Below are 20427 nucleotides of genomic sequence, written 5' to 3'. Positions count from 1 at the left end.
CTTTTATATATATATATATATATATATATATATATATATATATATATATATATATATATATATATATATATATATATATATATATATATATATATATATATATATAGTACAGTAAACAGTAATGAAAACACAGTTGTTCTACTAACTGTACTGTACTTGCTGCTTACTTTTTTTTTTTAAATAACACTTACCTTTCACTATTTGAGTAGCTTTTGTTCTGCCATTTGAGTACTGGCGAGCGATCTCTGAATCCGTGTCAGTGTATTGTACTAATCCCAGGAATGTAGGCTCATACGACTTCTTTGTTTGTCTTGTCTTTATTGCACAAGATGTAATTCAACCACACAACAGCTCCAATGTGTGTCTATCCCTTTTCCCGGCAAAACTCGAACACCCACTTCCTATTAACAACGTCACTTCCCTATCTCTCCCGGAAGTCCCGCCCCCCCAGCCAAAGTCATTGGCTAACACCCCGTAGCCAGCCGCTACAGTATTAACGTGCCGACTGGAATAAACACACGCTGAGAAATAGCTCCGTGCCTGCCTACTTTATGGGTTATAGATAAACCTATGGATAACGGAGACATATATAATAGTCTCCTTTTCAGGCGAGAGAGGACGCTAAAGGCAGTGCCTTTAAGCCACGCCACCAATATTGTTGTCCGGCTGGAAATCGGGAGATTTTCGGGAGAATGGTTGTACCGGGAGGTTTTCGGGAAAGGCACTGAAATTCGGGAGTCTCCCGGAAAATTCGGGAGGGTTGGCAACTATGCCCCAGACACACTTTTTTCTCTAAATTTGGCCCCCCGAGTCAAAATAATTGCCCAGGCCTGCTTTATGGTCACACTGTTCTATTCAAGACTGCAACATAGTTAAGGCAGCACCTCTGGTCATTTCCGTCAAGTAGTGCATTACATTGTGCCTCAAATCCCTTTAAGGCCCGGTTACTCAACAAGCGACTGCACACAACTGACAATTTGACTCTCTACTGGAAATATTAATATTGGTGGGAAAAATGGGTTTCCGCGACCTCAGCAGAAAACCTATGTCAGTATATTCACTGAGGCTATTTAGGTTCCAAATGTGTTGGGAACTGGTGGCTGTGATCTTCCCGCAGCCTGACAAGTTGATGCTATTGCAATTTCCCGACTCTGAGAGGAAGCAAGAGGATGCATATCCCTCTGGAGATTGCCATCATTAAATGATGTAGCATAGCTGTACGCTTATCATGGGAAGTCGGGGCTGTTGCAATGTTTCTGCAGGCCACATCGCCTTGCAAGTTTCATTACCTCGTTGACTCACTCTCGGATCATATGCATATTCAAAGATGTGCTCAATAGCAGCACACCCATGGCGAATACTGTTTGTTAAGCAGTCTTCCCCTGAAGCATTTATCATTACATCAATAATGATTTGGCGCATCTATCCAAAGATGGGCGACACTGCTAGTTAACCCCTGTAAATGCATTCATTATTTCGATGGGGTTTATTAGTTTTTCATTTTACTTTGGCATGATTTAAAGACTATGTGTGGAACATCAGCATAGGGACTGCACAGAGGCAGGTGTAGATAGTATTGCTTGTACAGCTTCCAGCCTTTGGGCTTGTCGTGTCCCTAGTGTGCCTACTACCTGCCTCTGTGGCTGTGATCTAATTATAAAATGCAAACACATTTATCTGCCTGCATTCAAGGCTGCGGTTGAGGATTTTGATTGTTCCTCGTCAGGACGACAGACAAGACAAGCCTTCTGCTGCAAATGAATTGTCATTAGTACCACTGTTCGAAGCTAAATGATATTGCGTATTTATAGACAGACACTGTTTTAATTTACATAGGCGACTTGTGACTACACAAATGAGTGGTGGTACATGTAAAAGAAGTTTACTCTACATTTTTTGTTTGCTTTTAAAATATATTAAGGTATCTTTTGAAATATCATATCATATAACATAACAATGTAATTACGACTGTCTAAGGTGGGGGTCAGCAACCCGCGGCTCTTTAATGCCGCCCTAGTGGCTCCCTGGAGCATTTTTAAAAAAGGAAATGGAAAAAGATGAGGGAAAAATTATTTTTCTGTTTTAGTATGTTTTTTGTTTGAGGACAAATAAATAATAAATATATATATATATATATATATATATATATATATATATATATATATATATATATATATATATATATATATATATATATATATATATATATATATATATATATATATATATATATATATATATATATATATATATATAATAAATAAAATAAATAATCCCAATGGTTAGAAAGTCCACTGTTTAATACGTTTGTGTGTATGCTTCATTGATAACAGTATTTGTTGAACATTGTTTTGTCCAACAAAAGTTGTATGCTGTGCGTGAATGCACAAAGGTGAACTTCGTTGATGTTATTGACTTGTTGGAGTGCTAATCAGGCATATTTGGTCACTGCATGACTGCAAGCTAATCCATGCAAACATGCTATTTAGGCTAGCTGTATGTACATATTGCATCATTATGCCTCATTTGTAGGTATAATTTGAGCTCATTTAATATCCTTTACTTGTATCCTCTTTGTATATAATTTAGTTTTACATGTCTCATGACACATTATCTGTATGTAATATTGGCTGCATGTCTGATAGTTGTTTGTGCGCCATGTTGGTCCAGACCACAGCAAACATTACCTAGCTTGCCAAATATTGTAATAAATCCATTAGAAGAAGACAGCCTGCCGTTTTCTTTAACTTGGACACACACATCTATACCTTTGGCCATTAAAAGCCAGTAATTTCCAGGAGTTATCTCACCTTCTGAGTAGCCTCGGATTTACTAATGTTTCCAGTGTTGTAAAAATGTGTAAAATAAATATTAAATTCAACATTTCTGTCAACAAAGATTTGCTTCAGCCTGCAACACATAGTATTTTGATAGTAGGCTATTACAGCTAATGTAGACACTTACGTCATGGGTTGCCTTCATTATAACATTTACATAAGACTTTTAAAGTAATTTTAATAGTAGGCTATTATAGCTCATTTAGACACTTTCGTCATGTGTTGACTTCATTATAAGACTTATATACGGCTTTTCATTGTTTGCGGCTCTAGACAGATTTGTTTATTGTATTTTTTTTCCAATATGGCTCTTTCATTGTTTTTGGTTGCCGACCCCTGGTCTAAGGTAACCGTTAATGCATTTGATTAATCACAAAAAAATATAAATATAATGAAATAAGATACAATATAGTATATTATAATTAAGGCTATCAAATTATTAAAATATTGAATTGTGATTAATCACATATTTTTTTCCATAGTTAACATTAAATTAATTGCAATATTTACATATAAAGAGATTTTTTTATTTTTGATAAGTGCACTTTAGACAGATCATTATAACGTTTTTAGTAATTACTCACACAACAATGACTTGATACAAGTTTATTTTGGGGTATGATATGTTTAATAAGGAAAAGTCGATATTATATATTATATTCTTGTTAGCAATATTAAAAAGCCATCGTGTTTGAGGCATCCTATTTCATGTGTCCTAGTATAAACTGGATTTGTAGTTTGGTTGCTGACATTTATGTCACTATGATCACATAAGTGACATAACTACTCTGACTATTTTTTTGTTTCAAAGTACTGGTTGGAGAACTGACACATCTTTCTTTCTTTTTTAAATTGATGGCAGCATATATTAAATTTAGTAAAGGCCTTACAAAACTATTGATTTATTGATTGATTGAAACTTTTATTAGTAGATTGCACAGTACAGTACATATTCCGTACAATTGACCACTGAATGGTAACACCCGAATACGTTTTTCAACTTGTTTAAGTCGGGGTCCACGTTAATCAATTCAAAACTACATGCCAAATTTTACTGATTAAGTAGCAGTAACTAAATATCAAGGCAGCAGAACAAATTAATAAGAGGTTGTCTTATAATTTACAATAATTGTTGAAATAATTAAAATATCCTTTCTTTTTTTCAACAGGGGTATGTGAGCAGAGCGGTGATCTGAGTCTACACAGACTTGTTGATGCTGCTCTCTCTCCATCCTTACCTCAGCCTGCTGCCGAGTCATCACAGCGGGTCTGCCCACCGCACCAGAGCAACACACCCGCATCACCAGCTCTCTGCTTCCCCCTCCCACTTGGCACTGATCCCTCTCTCAGTCTCACCGCAGCTCCTTGCCCTCCTTCCCATGAGGTTCCAAACGTAGTCCCCCTTTTTCACGACATGTCCAGTCCCGCATCACTTCCCAACCCAGCTGGAAGCTCCTGGGGCCCAGCGGGAGACACCCAGAAGAGCATTCGGTTGCCTGCTGTCACCTCTCTGTCAATGACAATGATGGAGCCTGACAACGTTTCTACTCTGGCGGAGGAGTGTCTCCTTCAGCCGACACGCACCTGCCTTGGTTGCTTTATTGAGACCCGCGATGCCACTTCAGTACAAAACCCACCGCACGAGCCTAGCACAAGCCCTAATTCAGAAAATGGACTAAGTGTACGGATAGGGGACGTGAACCGAGAGGACTTCTCTGACATCAACAATATCAGCATTCAGTGCCTGAGCCATGCGGGAGAGGCGGTGAGTCACTACGGAGAACAGCTCCTCTCTGACCAGCTACTTAGCTTCCCCCTGTCCAAAGCCCCAGATGAGGGCAAGAGAGCTGAAGGAAACAAAACAACAAATGACTGTGATGACCCCGAGGATGATGCAACAACTAAGAACTTATATGAAGGACTGTTATTGGACAAAGTGAGTGGAGAAGAGGTACTGCTGGCAAATGCCAGCCAGGACTGGGGCTACTTTGAATCCTTCATCAGCGAGAGCAAGATGGAACTGCTGGACCTATGTTCAAAAAATGAGCTGTCAGTCAACCTCTTCTCAGAAGAAGATGTTGATAATTTATTTGATGATGAGGATGACGACTCGACTTTAAGCAGTGATGTTTGTTCGCTAAAGATTCGGTATGAGTCGTTTCAGGATAACATGAGGGAAAAAACAAATGTGCTTCAGGAGGAGACACAATTAAATTTCTTCCCTAGTGTCCTGGCCAACTCTGCCAAGAAAGAAGAAGGAGTAGGAGTCTTGAGGAGAAGTGTTGAAGAGCTTCAGCCCAAAATCGATGAGCTCATCCTCGAAACAGGACAGGAGGAAACGCCAGGGGACTGCAATGGTGAGAGCCCCCTTGACGGTTCCCAATGCTCACCCATGTCACCTCCTAAAATCAACTATGTAATAGATTTTAATTCCACAGAGGAATCAGGGGAATTCAGTGATGACAGCTCCTGTACTGGTTCCTCCTCAGACACTGTGCAAGAGGGAAAATATAAGAAGGGGCACTCCAAAAGATTCTTCAGCCCCTCCAATCCACTTAACTATGGCTTGCGCTCTAAGAGAAAGGTCCGATACAGTGATGATTACTTATATGACGTGGATTCACTTGAAAGTGAGAAGAATGCAGAGAAAAAAGACAAAACCCCATTAGGTCAGAAAGAGGAGGAAGATGTAGACTGGTGCCCCAAAAAAAGGAGGAAATCATGTCGTAAAGACCCACCCGTGGTCATCAAGTACATCATAATCAACAGGTTTAAAGGAGAAAGACTAATGTCAGTGAAACTGGGAAAACTAAACCCTGCGGATGGTACTGTGCGCTTAAATGCCAACACAATAAGCAAATATGAGACACTGGCTCCTCTGAAAGATTTCTGGCAGGAGAAGCAAAGAAAGCGCCAGGAGCAGCTCAAGCTGGTGGCCAGAGAGAGACAACGCAGTTTTCATCTTAACGGACGCCACCATCGTCCTTTTCATTCTAATCATCCTAAAAGGAAATACAAGTTCGCTAACAGAATTAAGGTTCAGAGGATTCACACAGTGCAACAGACAGTCATTGTGCAGAATTCCCTGCCCGCTGATCAGGCCCACGGAGATGTCACTAAAGACGAGGCCACCCCAATCGTGGAGGAGATAATAGCAGCCCCAGGCATCCCGGTCACATTGGACATAAACTCTATCTCAAACATGGTGATAACCAAGAGTCGCTCACAAGAGAGAGAGGAGAGAGAGGGAAGGAGATTGGGAGGAAATACAATAGTTAGGATAAGAAAATTCAAAAGTGAAGCCAGGCTGAGAAGCCAGAAAATGAATGCGACCCAAGAGGAAGAGAAGAAGAGCGTGACAAATGAATCGGATACCATTGTCGTTATAGCAAACACTGATGATCCTTCTGCTGGGCTAAACGATACAAGCATGAGCTCCACCACAGCCAAACTAGACTTATCTGATAATGCCACCACAATTGAAACAGACAAAGAGAAGCAATTTGTTTCGTCCTCCGACTCCCCTGACAAAGCATCGTCCTCAGAAGAGGTTGAAACGGGCGTTCCTGTCATCCCGGGGGGCTATCTGCAGACCTTGCTAGATGCTACGGACTCCTCTGGAGGTACATCTATCCCATATTTTTCCCAGCATTCGTCCAGGCAGCAATATCCTGTGGGCCTATCCCTAGAGGAGAAACAGTTTTCTTCTCTTCAACTTGCTCAAAGCTGTGTTCTCTCCCCTCCCTCAGAATCAGAGCTTCAACAGTCTCCCCAGAATTGTCCCAGCTTCTCCCAAATGTGGCATCCACAACTCTGCACCAATCATAACCAGAACTTTGGGCCTGAGACGCCTGAAACCCCAATTTTACCCAACAACTTCCCGACTGTTGTCCCGTTAAACGAAAACCTGCCAGTGTCTAACTACAGCCATGTCGACCCTGAGGGTGAACAGATACTTTATGAGAAGAACTATCTAACTGAGCCTGGGCTACAGTCTGGGGCAGATCTGCAAGTGTGTCAGTCTACCTGTGTGGACGGCCAGGTGCAATACCAGAGAGGGTCTCTATGTACAGACAATGGAAGACTCATCAGCTATGACTCGGTAGGTTCCTTATCAGCCTCAAGCAATTACAGTTCACTAAGCCTCAAATCGTGTGAGCGAGAAGGTGAGGAGGAGGGCAGAGACAGTTTCTTAGCCCACTGCAGTCCTAAAATGGTGATTCAGCAGAGTGTGGATGCCCTCACACCCCTCAGGGAGTCCTCCGACCTGCTGGACATCTCTAACTTTACTCCTGACAAATTTAGACATTCGTCATTGTCGGAGCTTTCACCGCCTGAGACGCCCAACCTCTCCCCTCAGGTCGCGGGGCGTGATATGAAAATACCAGCAAATGTTGGAAAATACCAAGATGTAAACGATTTGACAGTGGAGCGCAATAGGGATGTTAAATGGAACTGTGACATTATACAGCAACAGGAGCACACAGGAAATTCCTACACCGTAGAAGATAATCAGTTTCCACTGCACAATTATAACAACCAGGATGTTGTATGTGTTGATACAAAGGAGCTGGGGGTTACAGACTTTGATGAACAGACTGCTGAAATGGCAGGGCCCAAAAGCATAAAGGCAAAGAGGAAAGGCAATTACAAACAGACAGCTGCAGGACAAAGCCCAAAGAAAGTCCGGGCCCCAAGAACCCCTAAGTCTGAAAAAGTAAAGTCTCCCAAACAGAATTCCCGTTCCACCAAAAAGATCAAAGCCATGTTAGAAGGTAAGGCAGCCAAGAACCAGGCAGACGGGTGTGGTATAGGCTTGCCTGACAGTACCAGCACCGGGGACTGGTCTGGCCCTGGTTGGTCAGAGAGCAACAGTCTCGTCGGAGATGATCAGAGAGAGTTTGAGGAGCCCTCAAATATTCTGTCGAACATTGTCTCTGGCATGGCCGAGGTCCAGAGATTCATGATGGCATCCATTGAGCCGCTGTGGAACCCAATGTCTGAGGCTGGTATGCCCGCTGAGGCCAACAGCCTCAACCTAAAAACCCTGAAAATCTTGGCAGGCACTGAGTCTGATCTGAAGAAAAAGGGTGCCATGCTAACAGGAGCTGGGAGAGGCAGAAAGGCAGGGGGGAAAGGAGGGAAAAACCAGGCCAAATTCAACCCCACTCATCCCTTATTTCCTCAACTTGCTCTGGGCTGTGACATGTTTGACAAACCCAACTTCATTAACCCCGGGCCTGCGCACAAAAAGCTGTACCGTCACAAGACCAGTGCAAAGTTTCCTCGCATTGAAACACTAAAGGGGAAACGAGCTGAGAGAGACCCCAATAAGGACATAGCACTGATGACCTCTTTTGAGAAACTGAGGTAATATTTTGTTATCAGCTGCTGTTGCACCCCCCCCCCACCCCCTTTCTCTCTCTCCCCACCCCCCCCCCCCCCACCCCCACTATACCTGAGCCCTCCCTCACAAGCGTACCTTCACTGACGCTATGCCAGAGCTGCATGAGAACTACGTTCCCCTTGATTTCTCTCACTTCCTTTTTAACCCCTGAAGGAAATTAATATCTGCATGAAAAAAAAACTTCTTGTACTTTGCAAACTACCTATTGAGTGATTGTGTCAAGCTTGATTGAGATTTGGAAAACGACCACGGCTGCATTTTCCCTTGCTTTTGTTGTTTCTGCTTTGTTTGTTCTTCTTATAGTCGTTTATTTTTAATTCTTTTTCTTTTTTTTCCTTTTGGTCCAAGGGGGGGAGAGAATAAGCTTTGAAAACTGTTCTGTAAGTTTTTGGAGGAGTTTTTTTGGGGGGGGGTAATTTCTCAGCAAAACCTGCTCCCCTGAAGTATGTATTTATACCCCGCATTCCCCCCTTAAAGATGTAGCTATATACACAAATGCATTGAGTGACATCTACGCACCCCTCCTCCTCATCTGTTTTTGTATGCAGAATGTGGATGTCCTGTTGTTGCCGTCCTTCATACACTGCCTGGCTCATTTCAAGAGGAAAACCTACAGTTAATGAGCCCTATTTAATCCCAAGGCATCTTGAAAACACAAGATGGGACCATTTTGTATTGATGACATATCAGATGTCTTTTCCTCCCCTCGAGGTCGGAATGATTTCCTTTATTGAGCATTTTTTGTTTTTCTTCTGGAGCATCGAGGAACTGCTTATCTACATTTACATTTTTACGCCTTGCAAAGTCATTAAAGCTCCACCCTCAGAGTATTTTTGTCATTGTTGTTGTACAGGGACATGCAATATTTGCAAAAAAGAGATAATTATACCTTAAAATCAATGTGCCAAAAGTAACAATGCTGTGTAAATGACCTCTTATGTATGTGTGAATATTGGCTGTTCCGATTTTCTATCTACTGGAGTATTGACTGCTTGCAGAGACTTGCCACAACAGGAATTCTTTGTTTGGGACTCTCGTCTCTCTTGTCTGATGAAAAGGCACCAACAGCTGGCAGTGGTGCACCACCACTCACTAAACCAAATCAGAAACACTCTCCTTGTTCCACCCGCACACACACACACACACACACACACACACACACACATCGTTTGCCAAATTCAATTTACCTCAACATCGCCTGGCACTGGAAAAGCAACGACGAGAGAGACAAAGGGGAAATGTGCTCTGAAGGCTCCTGGAGAGGAAGAGAACGACAAGATGAGGCATTCGAACGAGCTTTCTGTGGACCACGGAGAATGTAGTACAGATGTTTGAGGCTAAGCGAGGAAATGATTTGTCAGTTAGGGCTGAGCCTTGCTGAAAAAAACTGTTTTGGACTGGAAATTCAAGGCAGTTTGTCACACACAGAGATTCAAGATGCACGCGTACGGTCCTGAATGCGGCATTTCTTTTGCAGTTAATGTGAATGTGAACGCAGTTTTCAGTACAAATGGAATCGCCAATCTTGTAAATGAAGGAAAAGCATGTCTTTTCATTAGTTCCATGCGGGAAGCTTATGTTTAACCAATCAAAAATAATGATTAATCATCTCACTCTTGTTTAGTTTGTCGTAACACTAATTTATTATTTGCACCATGTGCTTACAACTCTGTGATTTCTGTTTTTTTTTCTCCATAATGCTTTTGTTGTTTTCAGTTGTCTCTCACAGTTGTTTGGCAGAACACCAATATCACATTAGTGCACAATTTACTAATTTAAAAAAAAAGAAGAAGAAGCATATTTATACTTTTTTATTAACTACTCATTTGTGAATGAACATCAAGAATTTAACCTACAATCAAACAGTTACAAATAGCTGCAAAAATTTTATATATGTGCGAAGTTGCAGCTTCTTTTACAGATAAACACACACGGCCTGTATTGTTGTTTATTTATTCTTTAGGGCAATGAATGCAGACATTTGACTTAAAAACAGGCCTTGTCACAAAAAAAAAAATCTGGCACAAGCATGATAATAATAAGACTCAATATCAAACATGTTTTTTTCTTTTCCCTCTGCCATGATCCTGCATTGCTTGTTTCCAATATATCAGGGTTAGGACCAAGACGAGCTGCTGATGGGAAGCTCCATGTGGGGTGTAAACCCATTTAGTCTGCCTTCTCTCATTTCTGCCTATTGTCAAATTGAATGTACTTAATTAACCTAAGTTTTTTTTAAATTCTGTTTTCAAAATGTGCCACTGTTGAGCTGCCTCATTTTAACGGTGCTAAGAAAGCTGACTTATTTTTTTTTTCCGTTGTCGTTCTGTTTTGTTTTCCCATGAGTTAACAAAAAAAATAAATGCAAACAAGATTAGGTTCCTAATCCTCCTTATGAATGTATATTATAATGTTACGTTTGATGTATTCACTTCATGATTCTTTGACATTGATTGGAATTAATTTTGCTCTTTTCATTAAAAGATCGCCAAGCTTTATATATACTGTCTAGAGTTGTTACCAGAAGGAATCTTACTGAACTCTTGACACAACAAAATCTTGTATATTTTTTGTGTGCCAATTTGTAACATATTTTGTAAGTGTATATTTTTCTTAGAAAGTGCTGTGAAGTATTTGTGTGTGTGAGTAACCTTTTATGCGCCTCGATGGGCAGTGGAAAGGATATACAATGACACGTTTCTGGTTTTAAAAACCAAAATATGAAAGTATCAACAAAAAACTAGAACTATTTACATTTTGTTGGGAGTTTTTGTAATAAGACCATGATCTTGTTGTGAGAGTGTTGTGTTACTGTGTAAAACACAAATAAGCAAATAAAAAAAAAAAAGAAAACCTGGGGAAAAAATATAATTTGTGAACAATTTGCTGTTTTATAGATTTTCATGTAAATTATTTGAGTATTATTTGTTTTTTTTTTTGTTTTTTTGTTTTTTTGTTGTAACTGTTGCAAAGGTTTTAAATATTTGTGATCAAGCCTGTATGGTGATAATGTAATATTGGTAACTTGCTGAGTTTTGTAATAATGTTTATGGAGTAAATATACAAATTAAAATAAGATTTTGAATGCTGCTTTCTGAAGAGAGATGGCTTGTGTTTTTTAACTGTTGTTGAAGACGGTCACTCAAACATAATCATGTTAATGACTTTGTCATATAGGATTCAGACGGTTTAAAAGTAATTAGGAGATTATAAGATTTGTGATACACTTAACAACGCAACCAACCTATTAGCGGGCTTGTGTTAGTCAAATAGCCCAACTACTTACAAAACCCCAAACCAGTGGAGTTGGCACGTTGCGTGAATCGTAAATATAAACAGAATACAATGCTTTGCAAATCCTTTTCAACCTATATTCAATTGAATAGACTGCAAAGACAAGATACTTAACATTCGAACTGGAAAACATTGTTATTTTTTGCAAATATTAGCTCATTTGGAATTGATGCCTGCAATATGTTTCAAAAAAGCTGGCACAAGTGGCAAAAAAGACTGAGAAAGTTGAAGAATGCTCATCAAACACTTATTTGGAACATCCCACAGGTGAACAGGCTAATTGGGAACAGGTGGGTGCCATGATTGGGTATAAAAGCAACTTCCATGAAATGCTCAGTGATTCAAAAACAAGGATGGGGCGAGGGTCACCACTTTGTTTACAAATGCGTGAGCAAATTGTCGAACAGTTTAAGAACAACATTTCTCAACGAGCTATTGCAAGGAAGTTAGGGATTTCATCATCTACGCTCCGTAACATCATCAAAAGGTTCAGTGAATCTGGAGAAATCACTGTACGTAAGCCATGATATTACGGACCTTGGATCCCTCAGGTGGTACTGCATCAAAAGGTGACATCAGTGTGTAAAGGATATCACCACATGGGCTCAGGAACAGTTCAGAAAACCACTGTCAGTAACTAAAGTTTGTCGCTACATCTGTAAGTGCAAGTTAAAACTCTACTATGCAAAGCAAAAGCCATTGATCAACAACACCCAGAAACGCTGCCGGCTTCGCTGGGCTCGAGCTCATCTAAGATGGACTGATACAAAGTGGAAAAGTGTTCTGTGGTCTGACGAGTCCACATTTCAAATTGTCTTAGGAACCTGTGGACGTCATGTCCTCCGGAACAAAGAGGAAAATAACCATCCGGATTGTTATAGGCGCAAAGTATAAAAGCCAGCATGTGTGATGGTATGGGGGTGTATTAGTGCCCAAGACATGGGTAACTTACACATCTATGAAGGCGCCATTAATGCTGAAAGGTACATACAGCTTTTGGAGCAACATATGTTGCCATCCAAGCAACGTTATCATAGACGCCCCTGCTTATTTCAGCGAGACAATGCCAAGCCACGTGTTACAACAGCCTGGCTTCATCGTAAAAGAGTGTGGGTACTAGACTGGCCTGCCTGTAGTCCAGACCTGTCTCCCATTGAAAATGTGTGGCGAAATATAAAGTAAAGTAAAGTACCAATGATTGTCACACACACACTAGGTGTGGCGAAATTATTCTCTGCATTTGACCCATCACCCTTGATCACCCACTGGGAGGTGAGGGGAGCAGTGAGCAGCAGCTGTGGCCGCGCCCGGGAATACTTTTTTGTGATTTAACCCCCAATTCCAAGCCTTGATGCTGAGTGCCAAGCAGGGAGGTAATGGGTCCCATTTTTATAGTCTTTGGTAAGACTCGGCCGGGGTTTGAACTCACAACCTAGAAGCCTAAATTACCACAACGGAGACCCCGGACTGTTGAACAACTTAAGCTGTACATCAAGCAAGAATGGGAAAGAATTCCACCTGAAAAACTCCGAAAATTGGTCTCCTCAATTCCCAAACGTTTACTGAGTGTTGTTAAAAGGAAAGGCCATGTAACACAGTGGTAAAAATGCCCCTGTGCCAACTTTTTTGCAATGTGTTGCTGCCATTAAATTCTAAGTTAATGATTATTTGCACAAAAAAAAATAAGTTTCTCAGTTCGAACATTAAATATCTTGTATTTGCAGTCTATTCAATTGAATATAAGTTGAAAAGGATTAGAAAATCATTGTATTCTGTTTTTATTTACGAGTTACACTTGTGCCAAATTCACTGGTTTTGGGTTTGTAACATAGGAGGCAGAGCGGTGGGTATGTGGTTAGTATATCTGCCTCATTGTTCCGTTCGGATTTCAGCTTGGATCACCGTGCTTGTGTGGGTTTCTTCCAGATATTCTGGTTCCTCCCACATCCCCAAAAACGTGCACGCTAGGTTCATTGGAGACTTTAAACTGTCCATAGGTGTTAGTTTGCATGGTACCCCGCCTCTCGCCCAAAGTCAGCTTGGCGAGGCTTCAGATGACTCATGACCCTGAGCATGCGGTATCAGAACATGTATAGCAGGAGTATAGGCAATGATTATCCTTGCCAATGATGTGTATTTCTGGTCTTGTCATCCTCGTCCGGACAGAAGGGTGACACGGCAGTACGGCTGGATCAAAAGAGACGTCGGAGACGCTTTACTGAAGTAAAAGTTGCTTTGTTAAAAGCGAGCGTCATTATACAGGACTGCAGTTCCTGGAGGAGGTCAGATCAAAAAATGAGGCACAACTCCCTTGGAGAAGCCAAACCCATCCATCCATTTTCTACCGCTTATTCCCTTCGGGGTCGCGGGGGGCGCTGGAGCCTATCTCAGCTACAATCGGGCGGAAGGCGGGGTACACCCTGGACAAGTCGCTACCTCATCGCAGGGCCAACACAGATAGACAGACTACATTCACACTCACATTCACACACTAGGGACCATTTAGTGTTGCCAATCAACCTATCCCCAGGTGCATGTCTTTTGGAGGTGGGAGGAAGCCGGAGTACCCGGAGGGAACCCACGCAGTCACGGGGAGAACATGCAAACACCACACAGAAAGATCCCGGGCCCTGGATTGAACCCAGGACTACTCAGGACCTTCGTATTGTGAGACAGACGCACTAACCCCTCTCCCACCGTGCTGCCCAGAAGCCAAACCATCAGCTTTTATATTCCTACTTCCTGTTTCTATGTGTGCTAGGACAGCAGCGCGCATCCGTACCATAAAGGGGATGTTTATGTGTAAGTGCCTGCAAAAACAACACATACCACTCATAACTTAGATGTTGTCATTAGGCTAAACATGTAGTCTCTTAAAGTCAAGTTAAAGTCCCAACGATTGTCACACACACACTGGGTGTAGTGAAATGTGTCCTCTGCATTTAACCCATCCCCATGTTCACCCCCTGGGAGGTGAGGGGAGCAGTGAGCAGCAGCGTGCGCTCCAATTCCAACCCTTGATGCTGAGTGCCAAGCAGGGAGGCAATGGGTCCCACTTTTTGTAGTCTTTGGTATGACTCACAGGGGTTAGTGCATGTGCCTCACAATACAAAGGTCCTGAGTAGTCCTGGGTTCAATCCCGGGCTCGGGATCTTTCTGTGTGGAGTTTGCATGTTACTGCGTGGGTTCCCTCCGGGTACTCCGGCTTCCTGCCACCGCCAAAAACATGCACCTGGGGATAGGTTGATTGGCAACACTAAATTGGCCCTAGTGTGTGAATGTTGTCTGTCTATCTGTGTTGGCCCTGTGATGAGGTGGCGACTTGTCCAGGGTGTACCCCGCCTTCCGCCCGAATGCAGCTGAGATAGGCTCCAGCACCCCCCGCGACTCCAAAAGGGACAAGCGGTAGAAAATGGATGGATGGGTATGACTCGGCCGGGGTTTGAACTCACGACTTCCCAGTCTCAGGGCGGACACTCTAACCACAAGGACAGCTCAGTGGCTATCCACATACTTGCCAACCTTGAGACCTCCAATATCGGGAGGTGGGGGGTGGGGGGTGGGTGGCGGGGGGCGTGGTTGGGGGCGTGGTTATTTACAGCTAGAATTCACCAACTCGAGTATTTCATATATATTTCATATATATATATATATATATATATATATATATATATATATATATATATATATACATATATATATATATATATATATATATATATATATATATATATATATATATATATATACTGTATATATATATATATATATATATATATATATATATATATCCATCCATCCATTTTCTACCGCTTATTCCCTTTGGGGTCGCGGGGGGCGCTGGAGCCTATCTCAGCTACAACCGGGCGGAAGGCGGGGTACACCCTGGACAAGTCGCCACCTCATCGCAGGGCTATATATATATATATATATATATATATATATATATATATATATATGAAATACTTGACTTTCAGTGAATTCTAGCTATATATATATATATATACACTACCGTTCAAAAGTTTAGGGTCACCCAAACAATTTTGTGGAATAGCCTTCATTTCTAAGAACAAGAATAGACTGTCGAGTTTCAGATGAAAGTTCTCTTTTTCTGGCCATTTTGAGCGTTTAATTGACCCCACAAATGTGATGCTCCAGAAACTCAATCTGCTCAAAGGAAGGTCAGTTTTGTAGCTTCTGTAACGAGCTAAACTGTTTTCAGATGTGTGAAGATGATTGCACAAGGGTTTTCTAATCATCAATTAGCCTTCTGAGCCAATGAGCAAACACATTGTACCATTAGAACACTGGAGTGATAGTTGCTGGAAATGGGCCTCTATATACCTATGTAGATATTGCACCAAAAACCAGACTTTTGCAGCTAGAATAGTCATTTACCACATTAGCGATGTATAGAGTGTATTTCTTTAAAGTTAAGACTAGTTTAAAGTTATCTTCATTGAAAAGTGCAGTGCTTTTCCTTCAAAAATAAGGACATTTCAATGTGACCCCAAACTTTTGAACGGTAGTGTATATATATATTTATTTATTTTATTTACATAAAAGAAATACTTGAATTTCAGTGTTTTCCCGGTGGCTATCCATTAGGTGGCAGTATTGTCCTGTTTAACTTCTCCGTTCATGATGAGTATATCATTTCGGCCACCGTGTTCAATGGAGAAGTCTGTTCTACATATTTACAAGCAACATACACCTTCCCCTTCGAACTGTCCTGGATGAACTGAAATTCTTGTTTCCATTCGTTTGAATTCGTTAGGCAAGCTGTTTATATTGTGGGAAAGCGGACGTGAGAACAGGCTGTCCCCACTCAGTCTCAGGTCCGCATTGAGCTGGAGGGGGCGTGGCCTCCAGCTCCGGCTGAATACCGGGAGTTTGTCGGGAGAAAATCTCTGCCGGGAGGTTGTCGGGAGAGGCGCTGAATACCGGGATTCTCCCGCTAAAAAAGGGAGGGTTGGCAAGTATGCTATCCAGCCCTATCCTTCTCACGGATCGGACCATCACCTTTGCATACCAAGGTCCAATTGTATTGCCTTTTCTTCCACGAGAACTAATCTATTCCACACACTAAGGGACCCTATTTAGTTATGTGCTCAAACTGAAATACTACTATCTACTTAAAATGATGGTTCGCTTTCTCCAAGATGAATATAAACATTCACCATATGCAAAACATAATATGAGTTAATGAATTCACTTCACTATGTAACGTGTACCGTCCTAAAAACCAGCATCCTTTGCGTTGGATATTTTTGATCTATTTATTTTGTCGGTGTCACAAAATTAGTAAATAAATAGCCCTGTAGGATAATGCAAAACACAAACTTCCACTGCAAAGGATGCTGGTTCCCAGGAGGATATGCACGGTAGCTGCAAATATTACACCATCCATCCCAATAAGTCCCTTTTCTATTTTTAATACTATAACATTATTCTGCAAAAGGTATTTTAATTTCTGCGGGTCCAGCTTTGGATCATGTTATTTTAATGTCAGAACTAATTAGCACTCCAGGTCAGGCATAGCTAGAGTGATTGCTCATCCATAACTCTGAGCTGGGCTGCTGTGGTCCACACTGCAACTCATTCTGGCATGCTTAATTGGAGCTGGAACTACTGTCTGAGACCATAAACACATCCTGTGATGTATGCCTCCAAAATTGTCAGGTGGTATTAACATTGTTTTTGTCCTGTAGTCACCCGTATCAAGCGAGCCAATTATAGAATACAATGTTTAATGCAATAGATCAGGTGTACACCTTCAATAGTATGTTATTTGTTTTGTCAACTGTATAGGACTTTAGCTTAACATTATCTTATTTTACAAAGACTGCATTGTATACACGTACATTTTTTCAGTCAACAAACTAAAACAATGACACATTTCCTTATGGAGGTTCAGTAACATTGCATTCTGTTCGTCAATTCCCATGTTTACTTGTCAGAACAAACGGAATACTCAATTATAGATGAAAAGGTGAAAAGAACAACATTTTACAATAAGAGGTATAAACTAGTAACATTGATACAAATTCAAGTTTGTAACACCAAATAACACCTCATCAATAATGAATGCAAAACAATTATTACGTATTGGACCAAAAATACAAAAAAAAAAATCTGTCTAGAGCCGCAAAAAATTAAAAGCCTTATATAAGTGTTATAATGAAGGCAACACATGATGTAAGTGTCTATATTAGCTATATTAGCCTACTATCAAAATGACTTTAGAAGCCTTGTATAGACTTAGACAAACTTTAATGATCCACAAGGGAAATTGTTCAACACAGTAGCTCAGTTACAATGATGGAAAGTGTAAGGATGGAAAGGACAATGCAGGTATAACTAGACTAATATAGCTATAAAAAAATCTAACATATATACAAATATTTAATTTATTTTATTTTATGCTGCTGCTGTCATATATACTGTATATACTGTAATTATGTACATGGTCATTGGTTTGTATTAGGGCTGTCCGATAATGACTTTTTGCCGATATCCGATATTCCGATATTGTCCAACTCTTTAATTACCGAAACCGATATCAACCGATACCGATATCAACCGATATATGCCGTCGTGGAATTAACACATTATTATGCCTAATTTGGACAACCAGGTATGGTGAAGATAAGGTACTTTTTTAAAAAATTAGTAAAATAAGATAAATAAATTAAAAACATTTTCTTGAATAAAAAAGAAAGTACAACAATATAAAAACAGCTACATAGAAACTAGTAATGAATGAAAATGAGTAAAATTAACTGTTGAAGGTTAGTACTATTAGTGGACCAGCAGCACGCACAATCATGTGTGCTTACGGACTGTATCCCTTGCAGACTGTATTGATATATATTGATATATAATGTAGGAACCAGAATATTAATAACAGAAAGAAACAACCCTTTTATGTGAATGAGTGTAAATGAGGGAGGGAGTTTTTTTTGGGTTGGTGCACTAATTGTAAGTGTACCTTGTGTTTTCTATGTTGATTTAATTAAAAAAAAAAAAAAAAAAAAAAAAACGATACCGATAATAAAAAAACGATACCGATAATTTCCGATATTACATTTTAACGCATATACAATATTATCGGACATCTCTAGTTTATATTGTATATATGTTATAGACATAATATAATATATCTGTATATAAATTATTCTGTACACATATTATTATATATATATATATTTTACATTTTTTTATAGCTATATTTGTCTATTTATACCTGCATTGTCCTTTCCATCCTTACACTTTCCATCATTGTAACTGAGCTACTGTGTTATAATGAAGGCAACACATGACGTAAGTGTCTATATTAGCTATATTAGCCTGCTATCAAAGGCTGACGCAAATCTTTGTTGACAGAAATGTTGTATTTTAATTTTTATTCTACACATTTTTGCAACATTGGAAATCATTAGTAAAATGGAGGCTTCCTAAAGGATGAGATAACTCTGCAATCTGGGTAACGTATGCTGTGGTCTGGAACAACATGGCACACAAACAACTATGAGAAATGCAGCCAATATTACATACAGATAATGTGTCATGAGACATGCACATATAAATTAAATACACAGAGGACATAAGTAAAGGAAATTAAATTAGCTTAAATGTACCGACAAACGAGGCATATTGATGCAATATGTACATACAGCTAGCCTAAATAGCATGTTAGCATCGATTAGCTTGCTGTCATGCACTGACCAAATATGCCTGATTAACACTCCAACATGTCAATAATATCAACAAAGCTCACCTTTGTGCATTCACGCACAGCATACAACGTTTGGTGGACAGAATGAGACAAAAAAGGAGTGGCAGAAAACACGTCTGTCTGTGGCAGCATCGGAGAAAGTTGTACATGTCAACAAACTACGATGAGTTCAAGGATCGCTGAATTTCGTCGGACAAAACAGTGCTTGCCAAATACTCTCGTTAGTGAAGCATGTTTTATATAAACAGTGGGATTTCTAACAATTAGGAAGGTTTGTGTCATGTTTGTTCTCCTACAGAAAATATATTAAACCAAAAATAAAAATGTTTTCTTCATCTTTTTCCATTTTCACACATCTCTGAAAGAGGTCCAGGGAGCCACTAGGGCGGCGCTAAAGAGCCGCAGGTTGCTGAGCCCCGGGCTAGCACAATAGAATACAATAGTCTTCAGGAAATACTAAATGTGTAATGGTATGTTTTGAATAAGATAACACCGTGAATTACTCACTATTCACTGGTGATTGCGGGTAAACAGTATTGTGAATTATTTATGCTACAGCAATTAAATTACTTGCTATATATGTATATCTAAGCCAGTGGTTCTTAACCTGGGTTCGATCGAGCCCTAAGGGTTCGGTGAGTCGGGCTCAGGGGTTCGGCGGAAGTCAAGACACACCCGACTCATCGTGTAAATAAAAACTTCTCCCTATCGGCGTATTACGGATACGACAACAGCAGAAGTCACACTGATTTGCAGGTGTGTAATTTGTTGTGAGTTTATGCACTGTGTTGGTTTTGTTGTTTGAACAAGGTGATGTTCATGCACGGTTCATTTTGTGCACCCGTAAAAAAAACATGGTAACACTTTAGTATGGGGAACATATTCACCATTAATTAGTTGCTTATTAACATGCAAATTAGTAACATATTAGCTCTTAACTAGTCATTATTAAGTACTTATTAATGCCTTATTCGGCATGGCCTTATTATAACCCTAACCATCTAACCCTGGCCCTAACCCTATAACCAAATAACTCTAAATTAAGTATTTGTTACTTAGAATATGTTCCCCATACTAAAGTGTTACAAAAAACATATAACTTTGTCTTGAATTTGAAAAAAAAACAATATTTTATTTTTCACTAAAGAAGG

General features: G+C 40.2%; 1 protein-coding gene across 3 annotated transcripts in view; it reads left to right on the top strand.

Annotated features, from left to right (window-relative positions):
* Positions 1-11347, top strand: part of nexmifb (neurite extension and migration factor b) — a 667809-nt gene extending 656462 nt beyond the window's left edge. For 2 of the 3 annotated variants that reach the window (XM_062045842.1, XM_062045841.1), the window contains 2 exons: positions 4007-8207; positions 8793-11347. In XM_062045842.1, the coding sequence (XP_061901826.1) occupies positions 4007-8207; positions 8793-9138 (4547 nt within the window). In that variant the 3' untranslated portion in view covers positions 9139-11347. Of the gene's footprint in view, positions 1-4006 lie in introns of all 3 variants that reach the window. The other variant, XM_062045843.1, reaches the window with a different exon arrangement.
* The last annotated feature ends 9080 nt before the right edge of the window (positions 11348-20427 follow it).

The sequence above is a fragment of the Entelurus aequoreus genome, linkage group LG04 (assembly GCF_033978785.1).
Source record: "Entelurus aequoreus isolate RoL-2023_Sb linkage group LG04, RoL_Eaeq_v1.1, whole genome shotgun sequence".
Lineage (NCBI taxonomy): Eukaryota > Metazoa > Chordata > Actinopteri > Syngnathiformes > Syngnathidae > Entelurus > Entelurus aequoreus.
This window is presented reverse-complemented; position numbering and strand designations above follow the sequence as displayed.